Source organism: Hyperolius riggenbachi, chromosome 7 (genome assembly GCF_040937935.1).
Source record: "Hyperolius riggenbachi isolate aHypRig1 chromosome 7, aHypRig1.pri, whole genome shotgun sequence".
NCBI classification, from domain to species: Eukaryota; Metazoa; Chordata; class Amphibia; order Anura; family Hyperoliidae; genus Hyperolius; species Hyperolius riggenbachi.
Genome location: NC_090652.1, coordinates 184,889,302 through 184,911,289, shown reverse-complemented (window position 1 = coordinate 184,911,289; position 21,988 = coordinate 184,889,302). Strand labels below are relative to the sequence as shown.

Sequence of the window (21,988 nt, the reverse complement as noted above, 5' to 3'; positions counted from 1 at the left end):
CACAGTGAGTTTGGTGTGTCAGTGTGAAGTAGTACTCCTATTACACTCCCTGATTGATGTATACACATGCACAATGTTTTAAAGCACTTTAGGCCTCCAATTTAGCATGCAATGTGATTTCTGCTCTTAAAACACTGCTGTGCGTCAAATCCGTATTTTTCCCCGGGACTTTTGGCATCTATCCCACTCATCCATGCAAAAACTCAGATGTTAGACCCCTTGAAACATCTTTTCCATCACTTTTGTGGCCAGCATAAATGTTGCCAGTTTTCAAAGTTCGCCTCCCCATTGAAGTCTATTGCGGTTCGCAAAAGTTTGCAAGTTTGCGAATGTTTGCGGAGGTTCGCGAACCTAAAATCGGAGGTTCGGGCCATCTCTACTGGCGAGTGATTTTTACCATAATCCCTTTCCAGAACCAAAGAAGCATGCCGATCATACTGTCTCTTGAGCAACAACCCCTTGATCCTCTTGATCTCCTCAGGATCACCATCCCCAAAGATGGCAATTTCAAGTTTCCGCCTCAGACGCTGGTAGGTAACATATTTACCAAAAGCTCTTCTTTTTGCTAGGTTCTTGAAAAGACCTACAGTACATTTTTTAACCATCTCCCACCACTCAGACCTACTGTCACAACAAGACAAGACAAATAACATTTATATTGCGCTTTTCTCCTGGCAGACTCAAAGCGCCAGAGCAGCGGCCACTAGGGCGCGCTCTATAGGCAGTAGCAGTGTTAGGGAAACTTGCCTAAGGTCTCCTACTGAATAGGTGCTGGCTTACTGAACAGACAGAGCCAAGATTCGAACCCTGGTCTCCTGTGTAGAGGCAGAGCCCTTAACCATTACACAATCCAGCCACTACACAACAGTCCAGTAAAGTAACCTGTGTCTGAAAAAAAATCCCTGCAAAATCCCTGTGTCTGAAAAAAAATCCCTACACTTTCTTCTTTCAATAGCAACAAATTCAATCTCCAGATACCCTTTCCTTTTAGAGGGACGTCTGCAACATTCAACACCACAGACAGAATACAGTGATGAGGGAACTCCACCACCCTCACCTCTGGAGATGTGGTAGCAGAGCTCTCCTTAACAAAAAACTTATTCTATTCCACTCCTACGCTCTCCACAGAAATAAGTAAAACCCGTGTCATCTGGGATGTGCTTTATATGCACATCTACCAGACCAGCATCCCTAACCATTCTATTCAAAAAATTACTGTCACAGCCCAGGTGGGTCCTGGCACCTCTCCTGTCCCTTAACCTGACTACAGTATTTAAATCACCACCAAAGACCACTCCCTGGGCTGTAAATAGGAAAGGCTTGATCTCTGTGAAGAGACGCTTCCTCTCCCTCTCAGACTGAGGCCCATACATGTTAATCAGCCTCAAGGCCTGCCCCTTCACAGGCATAACCAAGCATCGCCCCATCTCAACTTCACTGACCCACTGGAAAGTTATCATATTGGTCTTAAAAAGGACCCCAGTGCAAGGTTCAGCTGCAAGAGACCAATAAAAGGAACCATAGTACCAATCCCTCTTAGCTTCATGGGTGGCAGTTAATGTTTGAAGCCTGGTCTCTTGCAAAAATAAAATGTCGGCATCAAATTTACCGAGAAAAAATAGGACTTCTCTACGAGCACTTGCCGATCTCATACTAGCAACATTAATGGTTGCTAGTTTCAAAGGGGGGAATCCTCCATCAGGATAAATGAAAAAGAGATTGCCTAGCCTTCCTTAAACTGCACTTTCTGCCTCCGTAGAGAACGAAACTTCCATGTCCACAGTCTTTTCCTTGACCAGGAAATCATCCTCCTCAAATAAATCACTTTCTACTTCACTATTTACAAACATTTCTTTGGACATTTCAGATTGGTCTGACAACACCTCATATTTATTCTGTAAAGTGATAGACTTTTTCTTTTTACATTTTTCCAATTTATCATCTGCTTTTTTCTCTGACAATGCCCTCCTTCTTTCTTTACTTTTTTCCTTTGTAAATTTTACCTCTTTCAAAGTTTTGCACTCATCCACTTTTTTCTCCACCACCTCCCCACTTTGTTTGTTTTTCCCTCTACCTCTAGCAACCATAGCTCCTCCTGTTTTTTTTTTCTTTTCACCTTCCAATATCTTTTTATCACTAACCCTACTTTTCCCATCATTGTTCTCCACCTCTTTCTTTCCACCGGAGGCCTTTTCCTCATTACCCTTCCCTTTATCACCTTCAGGAAATATGTCAGGATCTCTCCTGTAGCATGTTCTGTCGGTTGCAACCGGGCAGTTCTGACTTATCTGCTTGCATTTGGTTGCGCATACGCAATAAGTCTCATTGTCATTTACAAGCAGTTCAGGATGCTGTCAGGATTCCTCCTATTGCTTGCTGCAGTTGAACTGCAGCCAGATAGCCCTGGATTTCCTACATGCATGTTGTTGCATAATATTGCATGTATTTGTTATGAGAGTCCTTTTTCACAGTCAGCTGGCAGCTTGTGGTCACTCTAGCCAGGGACGGATCAAGACCAAGTTGCGCCTGGGGCAAGGTCAGGTTTTGGCGCCTAAAGGTCAGGATTTGGCGCCTAAACTGCCATTCATTTTGCCGCCTTTTTAAGAATTCAACAAATTGCGCCTGGGGCAAGATACCCCCCCCCCCCCCCCCTAGATCCGTCCCTGACTCTAGCTCAGTATTGAGTGATTACTATCCAGTTGTGTGGGAATTTGCATGCCTGCATCCATTTGCTGATGTCCACATAAAAGTCTGCCTCCCATTTCAGACTTGGCCCGACATAGCGTACAGCTCCCTGAGTTGTTGCTGGGTCATTCATGTGAATCGTATATTGCATTGCTTGATCTTGTTTCTTGCTTGGGCGTTTGCTGTATCTGCAAGGATACAGTAAAGTCCTTCTGATCCTGATAGCTTGGATTCTGCCATCACCACGTTCCTGGGGACGTAACTTGCCTTGTTCCTGGGGACGTAACTATCACAGCGGTTGCCATTACTTATATGCAGATCTGCAAATATATATTTATCCGTTAGTTGAGCTGTTTGTTATTTTTCTGAATTAACGTGTATGACCTTAGCCTGTTACCGACTCCGATTCCGCCTAGTCCATGGTACCGCAGCCATCTGATCTAACGTCTATGACCCTAGCCTGTTACCGACTACGTCTGTTGTGTATTGTATCACATAGCATCTAGCGTGATAGGTGATATCGGTTGCTCTGGGCAATCTTGCTCCCTTGTTCATTACTCCTGCGGCCACCTGTGGATCCTCTTCCATTACCCAGCTACACAGTCTTGAGCACACACGCTGACTCAGAAAGTATACCCCCCAAGCATTACAAAAGGTTGCCTCTTCCTGAGAAGAATTTTCCTCTCTATAGGCCAAGAATATATTTTTCCCTTTACCGGGATCAGCGATCTTAAAAATAGAAGCAGCACCTATAGGTACTTCAGGGAGTTTAGTAATCACTGGAACCAAAGATGGAGGAGAAGGGGGTGGAGTTGCTGACTTTAATACAGACAAAAAGGGAGGGATAACAGGCCGAGGTTCCAAGACGGTGGATTTCAACTGTGACGGCCCATCATCAGAGGCCTCCTCCTCGCCATTCTCTTCCAAAAAATTTTCCATCTCCTTTAGTACTTCCTTATCCACGTTGGCCCATGCTTCAGGACACTGCAAATATGGATGACCCATTTTTAAACAGATACTGCATCTAATATCTTTGCAGTCTTTTGCTAACTGTCCCAAAGCATGGCAACGTGAACACTTCTGTTCTTTACAAGATATACTATAATGGCTGCAAGAACAACATTTATGACACGCATGAGGCTGAGGGCGATAATGGATCATCACTTAGTCCTTCCCAATGAAAACAACAGAGTAACCAGCCAGCTCAGGGTGACCCAAACTACTAGGAATGTATAGGGGGATAAAAGGAACCAAAAAGCCCTCCTACTAAAAAAGCAAAGCTTGGTGTAATTGCCTTCTTAAAACAGAAGGAAATTTGCAATAATTCAGTTATAAATGAACATTTGTGGTTACCCACAATGCACACCTACTAAATATGCAAAGTATCCCTTTTTGCCCTTGGTAAGCCAAGCAAGCATCCAGAACCGCTGGTTTATAGCAAGCCTATAGCTTTAAGTTTTACACAGCCATATCAAACCCACATGTAGACAGCCTGTTTCGGACTTTTGGTCCTCATCAGTACATGGTAGGGATTGATAAGGCTGTATGAAATAGGGCTTGGTCGAGTACAACAGAGTAACCAAGCAAGCTCAGGGTGACCCAAGCTACTAGGAATGTATAGGGGGATAAAAGGAACCAAAAAGCCCTCCTACTAAAAAAGCAAAGCTTGGTGTAATTGCCTTCTTAAAACAGAAGGAAATTTGCAATAATTCAGTTATAAATGAACATTTGTGGTTACCCACAATGCACACCTACTAAATATGCAAATTATCCCTTTTTGCCCTTGGTAAGCCAAGCAAGCATCCAGAACCGCTGGTTTATAGCAAGCCTATAGCTTTAAGTTTTACACAGCCATATCAAACCCACATGTAGACAGCCTGTTTCGGACTTTTGAAAACAAAAGTAGGGATGTGCTTGACCACATTCCCTACTCTGCCCAGTCTCACCATCCGCTCCCAACCTCCCCCCCAGATCCCAAACTCATCCATCACCTTTTTAGGCTCATAATTTTTGATCCAAACCATAGGATCATACACAAGGATGGACTGATTCGGGACCACGATTGTTACCTTTTTGTCCAACGACCGCCCGGTCATGGTCTGGGGAGACAAACTATACCATTCGTCACTTGTTTTTCAAGTTTTTTCATATTTCTCCCAGAAAGTGTCCAGACCGGTCAGGGACAAAAAACTGACAACGAAAAATGAGGGTGAATTCTCAGGAGCTAAGATAGTGTAAAAATTCATGGCCTTGAAACCCATTTTCAGCAGCAATTGGATAAAGGTCTTACACGTATATGTCACACCATCTCCCTTGCAACAACTCACTCTTACCAAATTTCTTCTGCTACCTGCAGACTAACCCACCTCATCATAAACAGACTGTTTGAACACGTTATTGTTCACATTCTTTTTCAACGTATTTGCGTATGACATATTTTTCCCTTCGTCTTTAACAATTTCTGCACCAGACACCTCCTGCTGCCTGGGCACAGACACAACATCAGCAACTTCCTTGCTTTCCCTCACCTCCCCCTCCTTCTGCATATCTTCATTATTCCCCACCCCAGCCATACCACTCTCTACCCTCCTCTTTCCAGCCTGAGTTCCCACTCTAGAAAAAACATTCATTACCTGGTCAATCCTGCCAATTTTTTCCTTCATAGAATCCTGAGCAGCATCAGATGATGCTGCCTTTGCTTCAGGATCCACACAAGTCATTTCCACTGACTCCTTGATTCATGCCACAGGGAAACCCAGCCGACTTGCCATGTATACCAGGTCCTTGTGGCATGCTAACCGCCACTCCCCCACCACACACTGCCGCCTCATCCTTTTTCCCTTTGTAGGCATTCGTTCCTGCTTTTGGATTACCGGAAGTGACGTCAGAACCGGCATTAGCATCACTTCCGGTTTACAGAGCACACTTTGCCACATTCCCCGTTTTGTTCTGGTCAAAGGGAGAGCCCTGCACCCCGGATTCATCATTGCAGAAGCTCTCCCTACATCAGCAATAGACTGGGGTGCTTCTCTTCCCCCAAAACAGCTGCCGCCGCTCATAACATTGGGCCCCGCCCCACGCCGAATACAGGGCCCATCGCCATCTTGCTTGAGGGCAAATTTTGCCCATGTGCAACAAAGGAAGAGACACCAGCACCCCTCTGACTCTGTATTATATTACTACTGGCCCCACTCAACATCTGCATATTTGACATTCCAGACATAGTACTCTTGTTATCTGAAAAAAGACTCACAAGGGGACTACAAACAGGGGAAAAAACAGACAGGGTGGGGATTTGAAACATTAGGCAATTTTAACATTAGGATTTTTGCATAACATTAGGAAAAGAGGAAGGGGATTGTGGAAACATCACATTATGCTGCAAGAAAAAACTATTCATATTATTTGCATATCCTGGATACTGCAAACCTGAATGCATATTGGGATAAATCCTATACTGATTTCCAGGCAAAACTTGCATCTGCCCTGCAAATTGTTGCATTTCAACTCCAGCCTGCATTGGATAATTATGGTTCCAGATCTGCTGCATGTGCACTGGATTCATTCCTGCAGATACATTCAACACCTCTGGCTGGCTCTACGAAACAGTATGTACTGTATATCCAGATTTTCCACTTTCTCTTTCACTTTTTCCTGTTGATCTCTTTATGTTATCCAACTTCACAGTACTCATCATGTCTGCATTCACTTCCACCCTTGAGACACCATTGGAAACACCATTATCCATTTGCATAAACCTCTGCTTGTTTTGCAAGCCTTCTGAAAACATTCCTTCACTTTGCTTTAATTCTCCCAACAGCTTTCCTTGCTCTTTTATCTGCTTCTGCAGCTTCACCAAATCTGGATTCGTTTGCAAAAAAACTTGACTTCCATGAACAACCATATTTGTTCATTCTCTTTTTAGGTTCAAAACACAAAGCATCATACTTTTCCTGTGTTTTTTTTTTTTTTTACTTTCTGATGCCACTCCACAGTATTATTCACAGTTTCACTTACAAAGGAACCATCGCCACTAGAATTATGAACCTCCATCTTGGAGGACAGGGAAGTCCTGCTTCAACAACTAAGGCCCCCCTAGAGCCCTAGCCCTGGGGAGCCCAGACACAAACCGAAGTCCTGTTCCCTTACTCACATACAAAGTCTGCCTTGACAAGGTCCTAGGTAGGGGTGCTCATCCGGATTCCGGATATCCAGTTAACCTGGATATCCAAACTTTTTTCAGCTATCCGACCGGATTCGGATTCCGGATACCTGGGCCCAAATCCAGATAGCTATCTGGGGATAGTTGGCTGGGCTATGCGGATATCCGTGGATACCACGGATATCTGGAAAATATCCGACCATTGAAATATGGTAAGAGGTCCAGGACGTCATTAAGCCAATCAGAGGGTTTCCAACAAAAGCCCCAGCAACCAATCACAGAGGGGAACCGTAGCCAGCCCCACCTGACCTCATTGAGCCAATCAGAGGGCTCTCAGCCTAAACCCTGGCACCCAATCACAGAAAGGAACAGCCCCCCTGTATAATAATGAGGGCTGCCATGATGAGAAATAGCATCCCTTGCTTGTGAATGCTCACTGAGAGACATGCTCCAGTGCTGCTGGCCTAGCAAGTGTTTACACAGTGATAAAGCTGTTCAGTGATTAACCCCTTCACTATCACTACACTATTGTTAAATCGTTAATTTGCTTGATTTCATTGTGTGACAGACAGTCAGTGTGTGTGCTGTGCTGCAGGCTTCAGGCAGCTGCTATGGGTCTGTGTGTGTGCTGTGCACAGACCAGGCCAGCTGCTGCCTGCTGGCCAGCTATTAGCCTTAGCTAGCTACAGTATAGGTTAGGTTAGGGATTAGGGAATAGCATTATCCAGGGATTTTATCTGATTGCCATCTGGAGTCGGGAAGGAACTTTTCCCTTTGGGAGCTAATTGTACCATGCCTTGTAACGGTTTTTTCGCCTTCCTCTGGATCAACAGGGATATGTGAGGGAGCAGGCTGGTGTTGTACTTTATACTGGTTGAACTCGATGGACGTATGTCTTTTTTCAACCAAAATAACTATGTAACTATGTAACTATTACTGTGTAATTGTGTAGTTAATACTTTAGTAGTGCAGTCAGTGTGCTAGTAGTTATTAGAGTGGTAGTACTACTGTGTTAGCTTACTACAGAACTGCTATGCTGCTGAGCAGTGCCAGTGTGACAGTTAGTGTCCTTTCATCTGCTATCTGACTGTCACTCGGCACGTGGCACTTGGCACGTGGCCCTTGGCACTTTGCACTTGCTACTGCCTGCTGGCCAGCTATTAGCCTTAGCTAACTACAGTATAGGTTAGGTTAGGGAATAGCATTACTGTGTAATTGTGTAGTTAATACTGTAGTAGTGCAGTCAGTGTGCTAGTAGTTGTTAGAGTAGTGGTACTACTGTGTTAGCTTACTATAGAACTGCTGTGCTGCTGAGCAGTGCCAGTGTGACAGTTAGTGTCCTCTCCTCTGCTATCTGACTGTCACTTGGCACGTGGCACTTTGCACTTGGCACTGTGTAATTGTGTAGTTAATACTGTAGTAGTGAAGTCAGTGTGCTAGTAGTTGGTAGAGTAGTAGTACTACTGTGTTAGCTTACTACAGAACTGCTGTGCTGCTGAGCAGTGCCATTATGACAGTTAGTGTCCTCTCATCTGCTGTCTGACTGTCACTTGGCACGTGGCACTTGGCACGTGGCCCTTGACACTTTGCACTTGCTACTGCCTGCTGGCCAGCTATAGATTTAGCTAGCTACAGTATAGGTTATGTTAGGGATTAGGGAATAGCATGACTGTGTAATTGTGTAGTTAATACTGTAGTAATGAAGTCAATGTGCTAGTAATTGTTAGAGTAGTAGTACTACTGTGTTAGCTTACTACAGAACTGCTGTGCTGCTGAGCAATTCCAGTGTGACAGTTAGTGTCCTCTCCTCTGCTGTCTGACTGTCACTCGGCACGTGGCACTTGGAACATGGCCCTTGGCACGTGACACTTTGCACCTGGCACGTGGCACTTTGCACTTGGCACTTTGCACATGGCAGGTGGCACATGGCACTTGGCACATGCAAAGTGCCACGTGCAAAGTGCCAGGTGCAAAATCGTGCAAAGTGCAAAGTGCCACGTGCAAACACGTGCAAATCCATGCTAAGTACAAAGTGCCACGTGCAAACACGTACAAAGTGCAAAGTGCCACATGCAAACATGTGCAAAGTGCCACGTGCAAACCCATGCTAAGTAGAAAGTGCCATGTGCAAAGTGCCACATGCAAAGTGCCACATGTAAAGTGGCACGTGCAAACACGTGCAAAGTGGCACGTGCAAACACGTGCAAAGTGCCACGTGCAAACATGTGCAAAGTGCCACGTGGCACTTTGCCTGTGTTTGCACATGGCACTTTGCACGTGTTTGCACGTGGCACTTTGAACTTTGCACGGGTTTGCATCTGGCACATTTTTGCACGTGGCACTTTGCATGTGTTTGCACGTGGCACTTTGCACTCTTCCCCAGTCCTTGCATCCTCAACTTTTGCACCAGACTTTTGTGTGGAACAGTGTTGAAGGCCTTTGCAAAGTCCAAGTATATCACATCTTCAGCATTCCCAATATCCACATTAGTGTTCACTACCTCATAAAAGCTGAACATGTTAGTCAAACAGGACCTTTCTTTAGTAAACCCATGTTGATGCTGAGAAATAAGATTATTTTCTACAATGAAGTCATGTATAGTATCTCAAATTGTTTGCATACAACTGATGTTAAGCTTGCAGGTCTATAATTTCCTAGATCTGATTTTTTGCCCTTCTTAAATAATGGGAAAACGTGGGCTGTACGCCAATCCACTGGGACTCTGCCAGTTGAAAGAGAGTCACAAAAGATAAGATAAAGGGGTTTATCCATAACTGAACTTAATTCCCTTAGGACCCGAGGATGCATGCCATCCGGGCCGGGTGCCTTGTCTATTTTTAATTTATTTAGTCTTGCCTTCACTTCTGCGTTAAGTATTTAATATTACAATTGGAAGAATTAGACTCTTCTGCATCTGTAATTTGCAACAGTGATACTTCCCTTGTGAAAATAGAAGCAAAGAAAGCATTTAACCACTTGCCGACCACCCACAGCTGATGGGCGGCGGCAAGGGCTGGGCCCAAACGACTGCAATACGCCCATCGGCGGCGGGCGTGGTGATGCGGCGATCGCGTCATTCGTGACGCGATCAGCCGCCGGTGGCAGGCTCCGCCCCCTCGCACTGTAACCCGCCGGCCGTTCGGAAGCGCCGGCGGGTTACTAGCTACCGGATCGCCGCCATACAAGCGTATAAAACGCTTTGTAATGTATACAAAGCTTATTATACAGGCTGCGTCCTGCCCTGGTGGTCCCAGTGATCGAGGGACCACCAGGGCAGGCTGCAGCCACGCAGGTAAGCACCCAAGCACACTGATCTCCCCCCCTTCCCTCTGATCGCCCACAGCACCCCTCAGACCCCCCCTGCCCACCCCTCAGACCCCTGTTTGCACCCAATCACACCCCTAATCATCCATCAATCACTCCCTGTCACTATCTGTCAGCGCTATTTTTTTAACTAGTCCCTAAACTGCCCCCTGGGGGCTCCTGATCACCCCCCCACACTCTCAGATCCTCCCCAGCCCCCCCCCCCCCCTGTGTACTGTATACATCTATCCTCCCCTGTAATCACCTGTCAATCACCCGTCATTCACCCGTCAATCACCACCTGTCACTGCCACTTATCAGATCAGACCCTAACCAGCCTCTTACAGGCATCTGATCACCCCCCCACACCATCAGATCGCCCGCAGACCTACCCTCAGATCACCTCCAAAGTGCATTGTTTGCATCTGTTCTGACATCTAATCACCCACTGTCACAGCTACCCATCAGATCAGACCCCTATCTGCCCCTAGGGCACCCAATCACCCGCCCACACCCTCAGAACGACCTCAGACCCCCCCAGACCTCCCCCCCGTGTACTGTATACATCTATTCTCCCCTGTAATCACCTGTCAATCACCCGTGAATCACCCGTGAATCACCCGTCAATCACCTGTCACTGCCTCCCATCAGATCAGAACCTAACCTGCCTCTTACCGTCATCTGATCACCCTCCCACACCATCAGATCGCCCGCAGACCTACCCTCAGATCACCTCCAAAGTGCATTGTTTACATCTGTTCTGCCATCTAATCACCCACTGATCACCCATCAATCACCCCCTGTCACCACCTGTCACTGCTACCCATCAGATCAGACCCTTATCTGCCCCTAGGGCACCCAATCACCCACCCACACCCTCAGAACGACCTCAGACTCCCCCCCAGACCTCCTCGTGTACTGTATACATCTATTCTCCCCTGTAATTACCCGTCAATCACCTGTCAATCACCCCGTCAATCACCCGTCACTGCCTCCCATCAGATCAGAACCTAACCTGCCTCTTACGGGCATCTGATCACCCTCTCACACCATCAGATCGCCCGCAGACCTACCCTCAGATCACCTCCAAAGTGCATTGTTTACATCTGTTCTGCCATCTAATCACCCACTGATCACCCATCAATCACCCCCTGTCACCACCTGTCACTGCTACCCATCAGATCAGACCCTAATCTGCCCCTTGGGCACCCAATCACCCGCCCACACCCTCAGAACGCCCTCAGACCCCAGCCCTGATCACCTCGCCAGTGCATTGCTTGCATGCATTCCCCCTCTCTAATCACACCTTGAGACACCCATCAATCACCTCCTGTCACCACCTGTCACCCCCTAGCACATCTATCTATCAGATCAGGCCCTAATTTGCCCCGTGTGGGCTCCTGATCACTCGGCCAAACTCTCAGATCCCCCTCAGACCCCCTTCCGATCACCTCCCCAGTGCATTGATTGCATCTATTTTCCCCTCTATCCACCCCCTGAGACACCCATCAATCACCTCCTGTCACCCCCCTAGCACCCCCTATCCATCAGATCAGGCCCAATACAACCTGTCATCTAAGAGGCCACCCTGCTTATGACCGGTTCCACAAAATTCGCCCCCTTATAGACCACATGTCATCAAAATTTACAGATGCTTATACCCCTGAACAGTCATTTTGAGACATTTGGTTTCCAGACTACTCACGGTTTAGGGCCCCTAAAATGCCAGGGCAGTATAGGAACCCCACAAGTGACCCCATTTTAGAAAAAAGACACCCCAAAGTATTCTGTTAGGTGTATGACGAGTTCATAGAAGATTTTATTTTTTTGTCAAAAGTTAGCGGAAATTGGTTTTTATTGTTTTTTTCACAAAGTGTCATTTTCCACTAACTTGTGACAAAAACTGAATACCTTGGGGTGTCTTCTTTCTAAAATGGGGTCACTTGTGGAGTTCCTATACTGCCCTGGCATTTTAGGGGTCCTAAACCATGAGGAGTAGTCTAGAAAACAAATGCCTCAAAATCACCTGTGAATAGGACGTTGGGCCCCTTATGTCTTTTTTCAACCAAAATAACTATGTAACTATATGTAACTATGTAACTAGTGCACCTAGGCTGCAAAAAAGTGTCACACATGTGGTATCGCCATACTCAGGAGAAGTAGTATAATGTGTTTTGGGGTGTATTTTTACACATACCCATGCTGGGTGAAAGAAATCTCTCTGTATATGGACAATTGTGTGTAAAAAAAAATCAAAAATTTGTCATTTACAGAGATATTTCTCCCACCCAGCATGGGTATATGTAAAAATACACCACAAAACACATTATACTACTTCTTCTGAGTACGGCAGCACCACATGTGTGGCACTTTTTTTGCAGCCTAACTGCGCTAAGGGGCCTAAAGTCCAATGAGTACCTTTAGGATTTCACAGGTCATTTTGAGACATTTGGGTTCAAGACTACGCCTCACGGTTTAGGGCCCCTAAAATGCCAGGGCAGTATAGGAACACCACAAGCGACCCCATTTTAGAAAGAAGACACCCCAAGGTATTCCGTTAGGTGTATGACAAGGTCATAGAAGATTTTATTTTTTCTCACAAGTTAGCGGAAATTGATTTCTATTGTGTTTTTTTTTTCACAAAGTGTCAATTTCCGCTAACTTGTGAAAAAAAAAAATCTTCTATGAACTCACCATACTCCTAACAGAATACCTTGGGGTGTCTTCTTTCTAAAATGGGGTCACTTGTGGGGTTCCTATACTGCCCTCGCATTTTAGGGGCCCTAAACCGTGAGGAGTAGTCTAGAAACCAAATGCCTCAAAATGACCTGTGAATAGGACGTCAGGCCCCTTAGCGCACCTAGGCTGCAAAAAAGTGTCACACATGTGGTATCGGCGTACTCAGGAGAAGTAGTATAATGTGTTTTGGGGTGTATTTTTACACATACCCATGCTGGGTGAAAGAAATCTCTCTGTAAATGGACAATTGTGTGTAAAAAAAATCAAAAATTTGTCATTTACAGAGATATTTCTCCCACCCAGCATGGGTATATGTAAAAATACACCACAAAACACATTATACTACTTCTTCTGAGTACGGCAGCACCACATGTGTGGCACTTTTTTGCAGCCTAACTGCGCTAAGGGGCCCAAAGTCCAATGAGTACCTTTAGGATTTCACAGGTCATTTTGAGACATTTGGGTTCAAGACTACGCCTCACGGTTTAGGGCCCCTAAAATGCCAGGGCAGTATAGGAACACCACAAGTGACCCCATTTTAGATAGAAGACACCCCAAGGTATTCCGTTAGGTGTATGACAAGGTCATAGAAGATTTTATTTTTTCTCAAAAGTTAGCGGAAATTGATTTTTACTGTTTTTTTTTTCACAAAGTGTCAATTTCCGCTAACTTGTGACAAAAAAAAAATCTTCTATGAACTCACCATACTCCTAACAGAATACCTTGGGGTGTCTTCTTTCTAAAGTGGGGTCACTTGTGGGGTTCCTATACTGCCCTGGCATTTTAGGGGCCCTAAACCGTGAGGAGTAGTCTAGAAATAAAATGCCTCAAAATGACCTGTGAATAGGACGTCAGGCCCCTTAGCGCACCCAGGCTGCAAAAAAGTGTCACACATGTGGTATCGGCGTACTCAGAAGAAGTAGTATAATGTGTTTTGGGGTGTATTTTTACACATACCCATGCTGAGTGGGAGAAATCTCTCTGTAAATGGACAATTGTGTGTAAAAAAATCAAAACATTGTCATTTACAGAGATATTTCTCCCACTCAGCATGAGTATGTGTAAAAATACACCACAAAACACATTATACTACTTCTCCTGAGTACGCCGATACCACATGTGTGGCACTTTTGTGCACCCTAACTGCGCTAAGGGGCCCAAAGTCCAATGAGTACCATTAGGATTTCACAGGTCATTTTGAGATATTTCTCCCACCCAGCATGGGTATGTGTAAAAATACACCCCAAAACACATTATACTACTTCTCCTGAGTATGGCAATACCACATGTGTGGCATTTTTTTGCAGCCTAACTGCGCTAAGGGGCCAAAAGTCCAATGAGCACCTTTAGGCTTTACAGGGGTGCTTACAATTAGGCACCCCCCAAAATGCCAGGACAGTAAACACACCCCACAAATGACCTAATTTTGGAAAGTAGACACTTCAAGGTATTCAGAGAGGAGCATAGTGAGTCCATGGCAGATTTCATTTTTTTTTTGTCGCAAGTTAGCAGAAATTGAAACTTTTTTTTTTTTGTCACAAAGTGTCATTTTCCGCTAACTTGTGACAAAAAATAAAATCTTCTATGAACTCACCATGCCTCTCAGTGAATACTTTGGGATGTCTTCTGAATATAATAAAAACTAAAATTCGCAGCTGCAATCAAATAGCACCAAAAGAAAGCTGTATTAGTGACAAGAAAAGGAGGTAAAATTCATTTAGATAGTAGGTTGTATGACCGAGCAATAAACCGTGAAAGCTGCAGTGGTCTGAATGGAGAAAAAGGCTCTGGTCCTTAAAGAGAATCTGTATTGTTAAAATCGCACAAAAGTAAACATACCAGTGCGTTAGGGGACATCTCCTATTACCCTCTGTCACAATTTCGCCGCTCCTCGCCGCATTAAAAGTGGTTAAAAACAGTTTTAAAAAGTTTGTTTATAAACAAACAAAATGGCCACCAAAACAGGAAGTAGGTTGATGTACAGTATGTCCACACATAGAAAATACATTCATACACAAGCAGGCTGTATACACTCTTCCTTTTGAATCTCAAGAGATCATTTGTGTGTTTCTTTCCCCCTGCAGCTATCTTCCACTGAAGTGTCAGGCTGTTTCTTCCTGCAGAGTGCAGACAGCTCTGCCTGTATGTAATTCCTCAGTATGTGAAAGCCCAGCTAGCTCAGAGGAGGATTTATCCAGCTTGTAAAAGATAATAGAGCAGAGAGAAGCTGCACTAAACTAAATAACACACAGCAGTGTGCAGAGAGGGGCCTGGAGGGGGGAGATGCATCACAGAACCACAACACTGAAGAACTTGTCAGCCTTCTAGACACAAACTGACAAGTCTGACAAGAGAGAGATAAGTTGATTTATTACAGAGATGGTGATAGTAGAACGTGCTGCAGTAAGCCAGAACACATTAGAATAGCTTTTGGAACTTGTAGGATGATAAAAAACAGGATGCAATTTTTGTTACGGAGTCTCTTTAAGGGGCAAAAAGACTGTGGTCCTCAAGTGGTTAATAACTCTGCCTTACCTTGGTCACCCACCATTGAGTTCCCACCCTCATCCTTTAGGAGTCCAATACAGTCAACCTTTTTTTTTCTAGAGTTGATGTACTTGTAAAACGTATTTGGGTTAGATTTGATATCCCTAGCAATTTGATCTTCAGCTTCAATCTTTGCAAGCCTAATTTTTTTTTATTGCACTCCTTATAATTGCTTAATGCAGCCTCGGTCCCCTCCGGTTTTAGGACCTTATAGGCATTCTTTTTTCCCTTCATTTTATCTCTAACCTTTCTATTCATCCATAGAGGCCTTTTTTATTCCTAGACATTTTGTTTCCATATGGGGTATACATACTACAATATTGATTGAGAATAAGTTTAAAAGCTTTCTATTTCCCTTCAGTGTCCTCCCATTTCCCTTCAGTGTCCTCCCTATTATGGAAGGCAAGTCTGCCATTGTGAGTGACCACGGGTAATGGCCGGGGAATCAGGGTTCTATTCCGGTCTGGAGTGGGAGCCTGAGAACTGGCTACCATCACCGCACATCCAAGTAAGGACCCATTAGCTGTATAAGTAATGTACCTGCCCTGACCGTGCTTTGCAGACCAGGCATCTGTGGTCAGATGGACCCTTGACCCAGTGCTGTGTGCCAGAGATGACACCACCACTGCCTTTAACAAAAATGTGTTATGGAGGGCAAGTCTGCCATTCATTCAACTGTGTGAAACTTTAGATGGTACTTTCTCAGTAGCATGGTGACCATGGTAATGGCCGGGGAATCCAGGTTCGATTCCGGCCTGGAGTGAAAGCCTAAGAAATGGCTAACACCACCACACATCCAAGGACGGCAGCAGGCACGCTGTGGGCAAAGGAGCAGGAATGGCTACCACAAATCCAAGGAAGGCAGCAGGCATGGCATGCACGTACCGAGGTAGTGACCAAAAATAACAATACAGGAGGACTTTTGAGGCCCTGCTGTATATGACACTGATAGACTTTACTACCTTAAACGAGATTCTGTTATGAAGGGCAAGTCTGCCATCCATTCAAGTGAAAGGTATGCACTGACTGCCAGGTATAATAAAATGTGCAGTCAAAGATGCAGTGAAAGGTATGCAGTGACTGCAAACAGCTGTTTGTGCAGTGACGGCCGTGCTGGATTGGTGCGCACCATGATGAGAGTGCAGGAGATGGCGGCTTTCCAGCCCATGTAGTCAGGCTGAGGTAGCTGAATGACAGAACAGTGACTGTCCAGCTGATCAAATTTGGTCTGTCCACAATGAAGCAATGACCTTATTATCTTTGGTGTGCCACCCCCCGAGACACTCATATAGCCGGCGGTCAATGCTTCATTGTGATACGCAAGCCCCTTCACCACAACAAGATAATGAGCACGAAGGGTAATTGGTACATGTGCATGCCTTTTGTTTTGTTGTTGCAGCTGCAGTGCAGCCAGAAAAATTAGGCAGGCATGTACAAGCACCAGAAAAATTACTATAGCGGCCGCTGCTAGCAGCGGCCTTAAAAATTCAGAAATCCGCCTGGAGTCCTGGACCCTGTTGGTGGTGGCGGAGAAGGCAGTCAAGCGGCCTATGGGCAGCCAGTCACACGGCGTGCAGGCAGAGATGCTGTGTGTGGGGACTGACTTAGTCTTTGGGCGGGCAGTAGCCCTCCGGGATCCATGCCTCATTCATTTTGATAAAACTTAGGCGACTTCTCTTCTCAGTGACATTGCCTCCAGCTGCACTGAAGGTCCTTTCTGACTGGACGCTTGGGGCAGGGCAAGACAGAAGTTGGATGGCAAATTGCGACAGCTCTGGCTACAGGTCAAGCCTGCGCACCCAGTAGTCCAAGGGTTCATCGCTGCTCACAGTTTCTACATCCACACTTAAGGCCAGGTAGTCGGCTACCTGCCGGTCGAGGCGTTGGTGGAGGGTGGATCCGGAAGCGCTAAGGCGAGGCATTGGACTAAAGAATGTCCGCATGTCCAACATCACCATGAGATCGCTGGAGCGTCCTGTCCTTGCCTGCGTGGACATGGGAGGAGGATTACTGCCAGTGGTACCTTTATTGCATTGTCCTGTCACATCACCCTTAAAAGCATTGTAAAGCATCATTGACAGCTTGTTCTGCAAGTGCTGCATCCTTTTTGCCTTGTGTTGAGTTGGTAACATGTCCGCCACTTTGTGCCTATACCGAGGGTCTAGTAGCATGGCCAACCAGTACAGCTCATTCCCCTTGAGTTTTTTATACGGGGGTCCCTCAACAGGCTGGACAGCATGAAATATGCCATTTGCACAAAGTTGGATCCAGACGTACTATACATCTCCTCTTGCTCTTCCTCATTGACGTCAGGTAAGTCCTCCTCCCCTCAGCTACGAACAATACCACGGGAACGTCGAGCAGCACAAGCCCCCTGCGATGCCTGCTACTGTTGTTCTTCTGCCGCTGCCTCCTCCTCCTCCAAAGAAACACTTTCCGCAGGTGTTTAGGAAACATCTGGTTCTGATGAAAATTGCTCCCACAACTGTTCCTCCCATAACTGTTCCTGTTCACGCTCCTCCACAGCTTGATCCACCACTCTACACATGGCATGCTCCAGGAAGTAAGCGTACGGGATCAAGTTGCTGATGGTACCTTCACTGTGACTCACCAGGTTGGTCACCTCCTCAAATGGCCACATGAGCCTGCATGCATTTCGCATGAGTGTCCAGTTATTGGGCCAGAACATCCCCATCTCCCCAGATTGTACTCTTTTACTGTATTTGTAGAGGTACTGGGTGACCGCTTTCTCCTGTACTAGCAGGAGAGAGAACATAAGGAGGGTCGAATTCCAGCGAGTCGAGCTATCGCAAATGAGGCGTCTCACCGGCAACTTGTTTCTCCGCTGAATATCTGCAAAGTGTGCCATGGCCGTGTAAGACCACCTGAAATGTCCACACAACTTCCTGGCCTGCTTCAGGACGCCCTCTAAGGCTGGGTACTCTGACACAAATCTTTGAAAGACTAGATTGAGCACATGTGCCATGCAGGGTACATGTATCAGCTTTCCCAAATTCAAAGCAGACATGAGATTGCTGCCGTTGTCACACACCACGTTGCCAATCTCCAGCTGGTGCGGGGTCAGCCACGGATCCACCTGTTTGTTAAGAGCAGCCAGAAGAGCTGCTCCAGTGTGACTCTCCTCTTTGAGGCAAGACATGTCTAAGATGACGTGACACCGTCGTACCTGGCATGCAGCATAGGCCCTGGGGAGATGGGGCTGTGTAGCTGGAGAGGAGATCGCAGACCCAGTAGAGTTGAACTGCCACTCAGCCAAGGAGGAGGAGGATGACAACAGCGAAGAGGATGTAGCAGGAGGAGTAGGAGGAGAAGGAGAGGAGATGGCAGGAGGCCTGCCGGCAAGCCGTGGAGGGGTCACAAGTTATTCCGCTGTACAGCCACGTACTCCCTGCTTGTCAGCGGTCATCATGTTGACCCAATGGGCTGTGTAAGTAATGAACCTGCCCTGACCGTGCTTGGCAGACCAGGCATCCGTGGTCAGATGGACCCTTGACCCAACGCTGTGCGCCAGAGATGACACCACTTGTCTCTCAACTTCACGGTACAGTTTGGGTATCGCCTTTTTAAAGAAATAATTGCAGCCTGGTATCTTCCACTGCGGTGTCCCAAATGGCCACACTTTACGGAAGGCCTCAGTGTCCACCAGCTGGCATGGTAACAGCTGGCGAGCTAACAGTTCCGCCAAAAATTGCCTTCTTCCGCTCAAAGATTTCCTTCACGGACACCTGGCTGCTATGGGAATAGGAGCAGGAAACGCTCAAGTGGAGAGGCAGAGTGGATGAGGGTGGCTGTGAAGGTGCAACGGAAAAGGCGACTGAAGATGCTGCACCTGAAGGAGGAAGAGGAGAAAGAGGGTGGCTTTTCTTTTGTGTGCTGCTTTTGCTCAGGTGGTCTTCCCATTGCAGTTTGTGCCTTTTCTGCATGTGCTTTCGTAAGGCAGTTGTGCTCAATTTTTGGAGGCAGAGAGAACAGATGACATTGCTGTGATCTATGGCAGACACACTAAAAATTTTCCAAGCCGCTGAGCCCCCCTGGGGTGATGGCACTATGATGGCTTCAGCAGCTGACATTGAAGGTCATGTTGGCTGGCGCCGGACACTGCCACCAGCTGTTTCTGACGACGAGCTCCACCTGCTTCTTCAGCAACTCGTCTCCTCCTACTCCTCTCTGGCTCCACCTCTGAACTGTCCCCTTGGTCATCTGGTCTCTTAGGATTCCACGTGGTATCCATATCATCGTCATCATCATAATCATCCTACCCAGCTTCGCTTGCCTCAGACACCTCCAAAACTGCATCAACAGCAGGTACCTTATCCTCCTCCTCACACGTTACGTCCATAGTGTAGCCACCTAACTCAGACATATGAGGTGGTGTAACTTGTTTAGCGCCTTCATCTGGTTGTAACAATAATGGCTGTAAATCAGTTAATTCCACACCAATTAAATCCTGTGAAGTATCAAATGCAGTGGATGTGGTGCTTGTAGTAGCGCTGGTGGCTGTGGAAGATGAGGTGTTCTGTGTTAAATAGTCAACCACATTCCTGACAATCTTGGGAGTTGATGGGACCTCGCACAGACCTGCCGGGTGGCCTTCCGCTGGGTCTGCCTCTACCTTTGCCTCTACCTGTTTAGTCCATTTTGTCCATATCAGGGGGGAATGAAGTTAAAGGTATGCACTGACTTGACTAATCCAATGTGCAGTCACACAGGTGCAGTTAACAGGTATGCACGGAGTGGTATATCACACTGCGTGCACTCACATAAGTAGGTGGGTGCACTGTGAACAACAGGTAGGTATATGCAGTGATGGGTATTACAATGTGCACCTGTCACACACAGACAGGTACCGGACAGGCACAGTGACACTGCATACGGTCATGTAGGTAGGTGGGAGCACTGTGAACAACAGGTAGGTATATGCAGTGATGGGTATTACAATGTGCACCTGTCACACACAGACAGGTACCGGACAGGCACAGTGACACTGCGTGCGCTCACGTAGGTGGGTGGGTGCACTGAAGTGAACAACAGTAGGTAGGTATATGCAGTGATGGGTATTACAATGTGCACCTGTCACACACAGACAGGTACCGGGCAAGCACAGTGACACTGCGCGCGCTCAGCTCACATAGGTAGGTCGGTGCACTGAAGTGAACAACAGCAGGTAGGTATATGCAGTGATGGGTATTACAGTGTGCACCTGTCACACACAGACAGGTACCAGGCAGGCGCAGTGAAACTGCGTGCACTAAGCTCACATAGGTAGGTGGGTGCCCTGAAGTGAACAACAGCAGGTAGGTATATGCAGTGATGGGTATTACAATATACACCTGTCACACACAAACATGTACTGGACAGGCAGGTAGGTGGGTGCACTGTGAACAGCAAGTAGGTATATGCAGTGATGGGTATTACAATGTGCACCTGTCACACACACACACAGGTACCGGACAGGCACAGTGACACTGCATGCGCTCAGCTCACGTAGGTGGGTGGGTGCACTGTGAACAACAGGTAGGTATATGCAGTAATGGTTATTACAATGTGCACCTGTGACCAGGGCCGGCCTTAGGTTTCACAGCGCCCTGAGCAGAACCAGATTTTGGTGCCCCCCCCCCCCCCAAATTCATCCTCTTCGCGTGTGAGCGCACCACACACATACACTAATGGGGGGGGGGGGGGGATCTGCTGCCTAAATACACTAAAAGGGGATCTGCGACTGTAAGACTAGTAGCCTAAGCCTATATACACTAAAGGGGGGATCTGACTACAGTAAAGGTTAGATAGGTAGCTGCCCCCAGTATAGATTAGATAGGTAGCTGCCCCCCCCCCCCAGTATAGGTTAGATAGGTAGCTGCCCCCAGTATAGATTAGATAGGTAGCTGCTGCCCCCAGTATAGATTAGATAGGTAGCTGCTGCCCCCAGTATAGATTAGATAGGTAGCTGCTGCCCCCAGTATAGATTAGATAGGTAGCTGCTGCCCCAGTATAGATTAGATAGGTAGCTGCCCCCCCCCCCCCAGTATAGATTAGATAGGTAGCTGCCCCCCCCCCCAGTATAGGTTAGATAGGTAGCTGCCCCCCCCCCCCCAGTATAGGTTAGATAGGTAGGTTCCCTCAGTATAGTATAGATAGGTAGCTGCCCCCAGTATAGGTTAGATAGGTAGCTGCCCCCAGTATAGGTTAGATAGGTAGCTGCCCCCAGTATAGGTTAGATAGGTAGCTGCCCCCAGTATAGGTTAGATAGGTAGCTGCCCCCAGTATAGATTAGATAAGTAGCTGCCCCCAGCATAGGTTAGATAGGTAGCTGCCCCCAGCATAGGTTAGATAGGTAGCTGCCCCCAGTATAGATTAGATAGGTAGGTGCCCCCAGTATAGGTTAGATAGGTAGCTGCCCCCAGTATAAGTTAGATAGGTAGCTGCCTCTCCAGTATAGGTTAGATAGGTAGGTGCCCCCAGTATAGGTTAGATAGGTAGGTGCCCCCAGTATAGATTAGATAGGTAGCTGCCCCTCCCCCCAGTATAGGTTAG

General features: G+C 46.6%; 1 protein-coding gene across 3 annotated transcripts in view; it reads left to right on the top strand.

Annotated features, from left to right (window-relative positions):
• Positions 1–21,988, top strand: part of LOC137525730 (gamma-crystallin B-like) — a 309,444-nt gene that overhangs the window by 180,159 nt on the left and 107,297 nt on the right. Inside the window, exon 2 of one of the 3 annotated variants that reach the window (XM_068246912.1) lies at positions 414–530. The exons of 1 other annotated variant lie outside the window; for it this stretch is intronic. In XM_068246912.1, coding sequence (XP_068103013.1) covers positions 414–530 — 117 coding nt within the window. Of the gene's footprint in view, positions 1–413; positions 531–6,157; positions 6,294–21,988 lie in introns of those variants that run through there. One more of the 3 variants, XM_068246913.1, reaches the window with a different exon arrangement.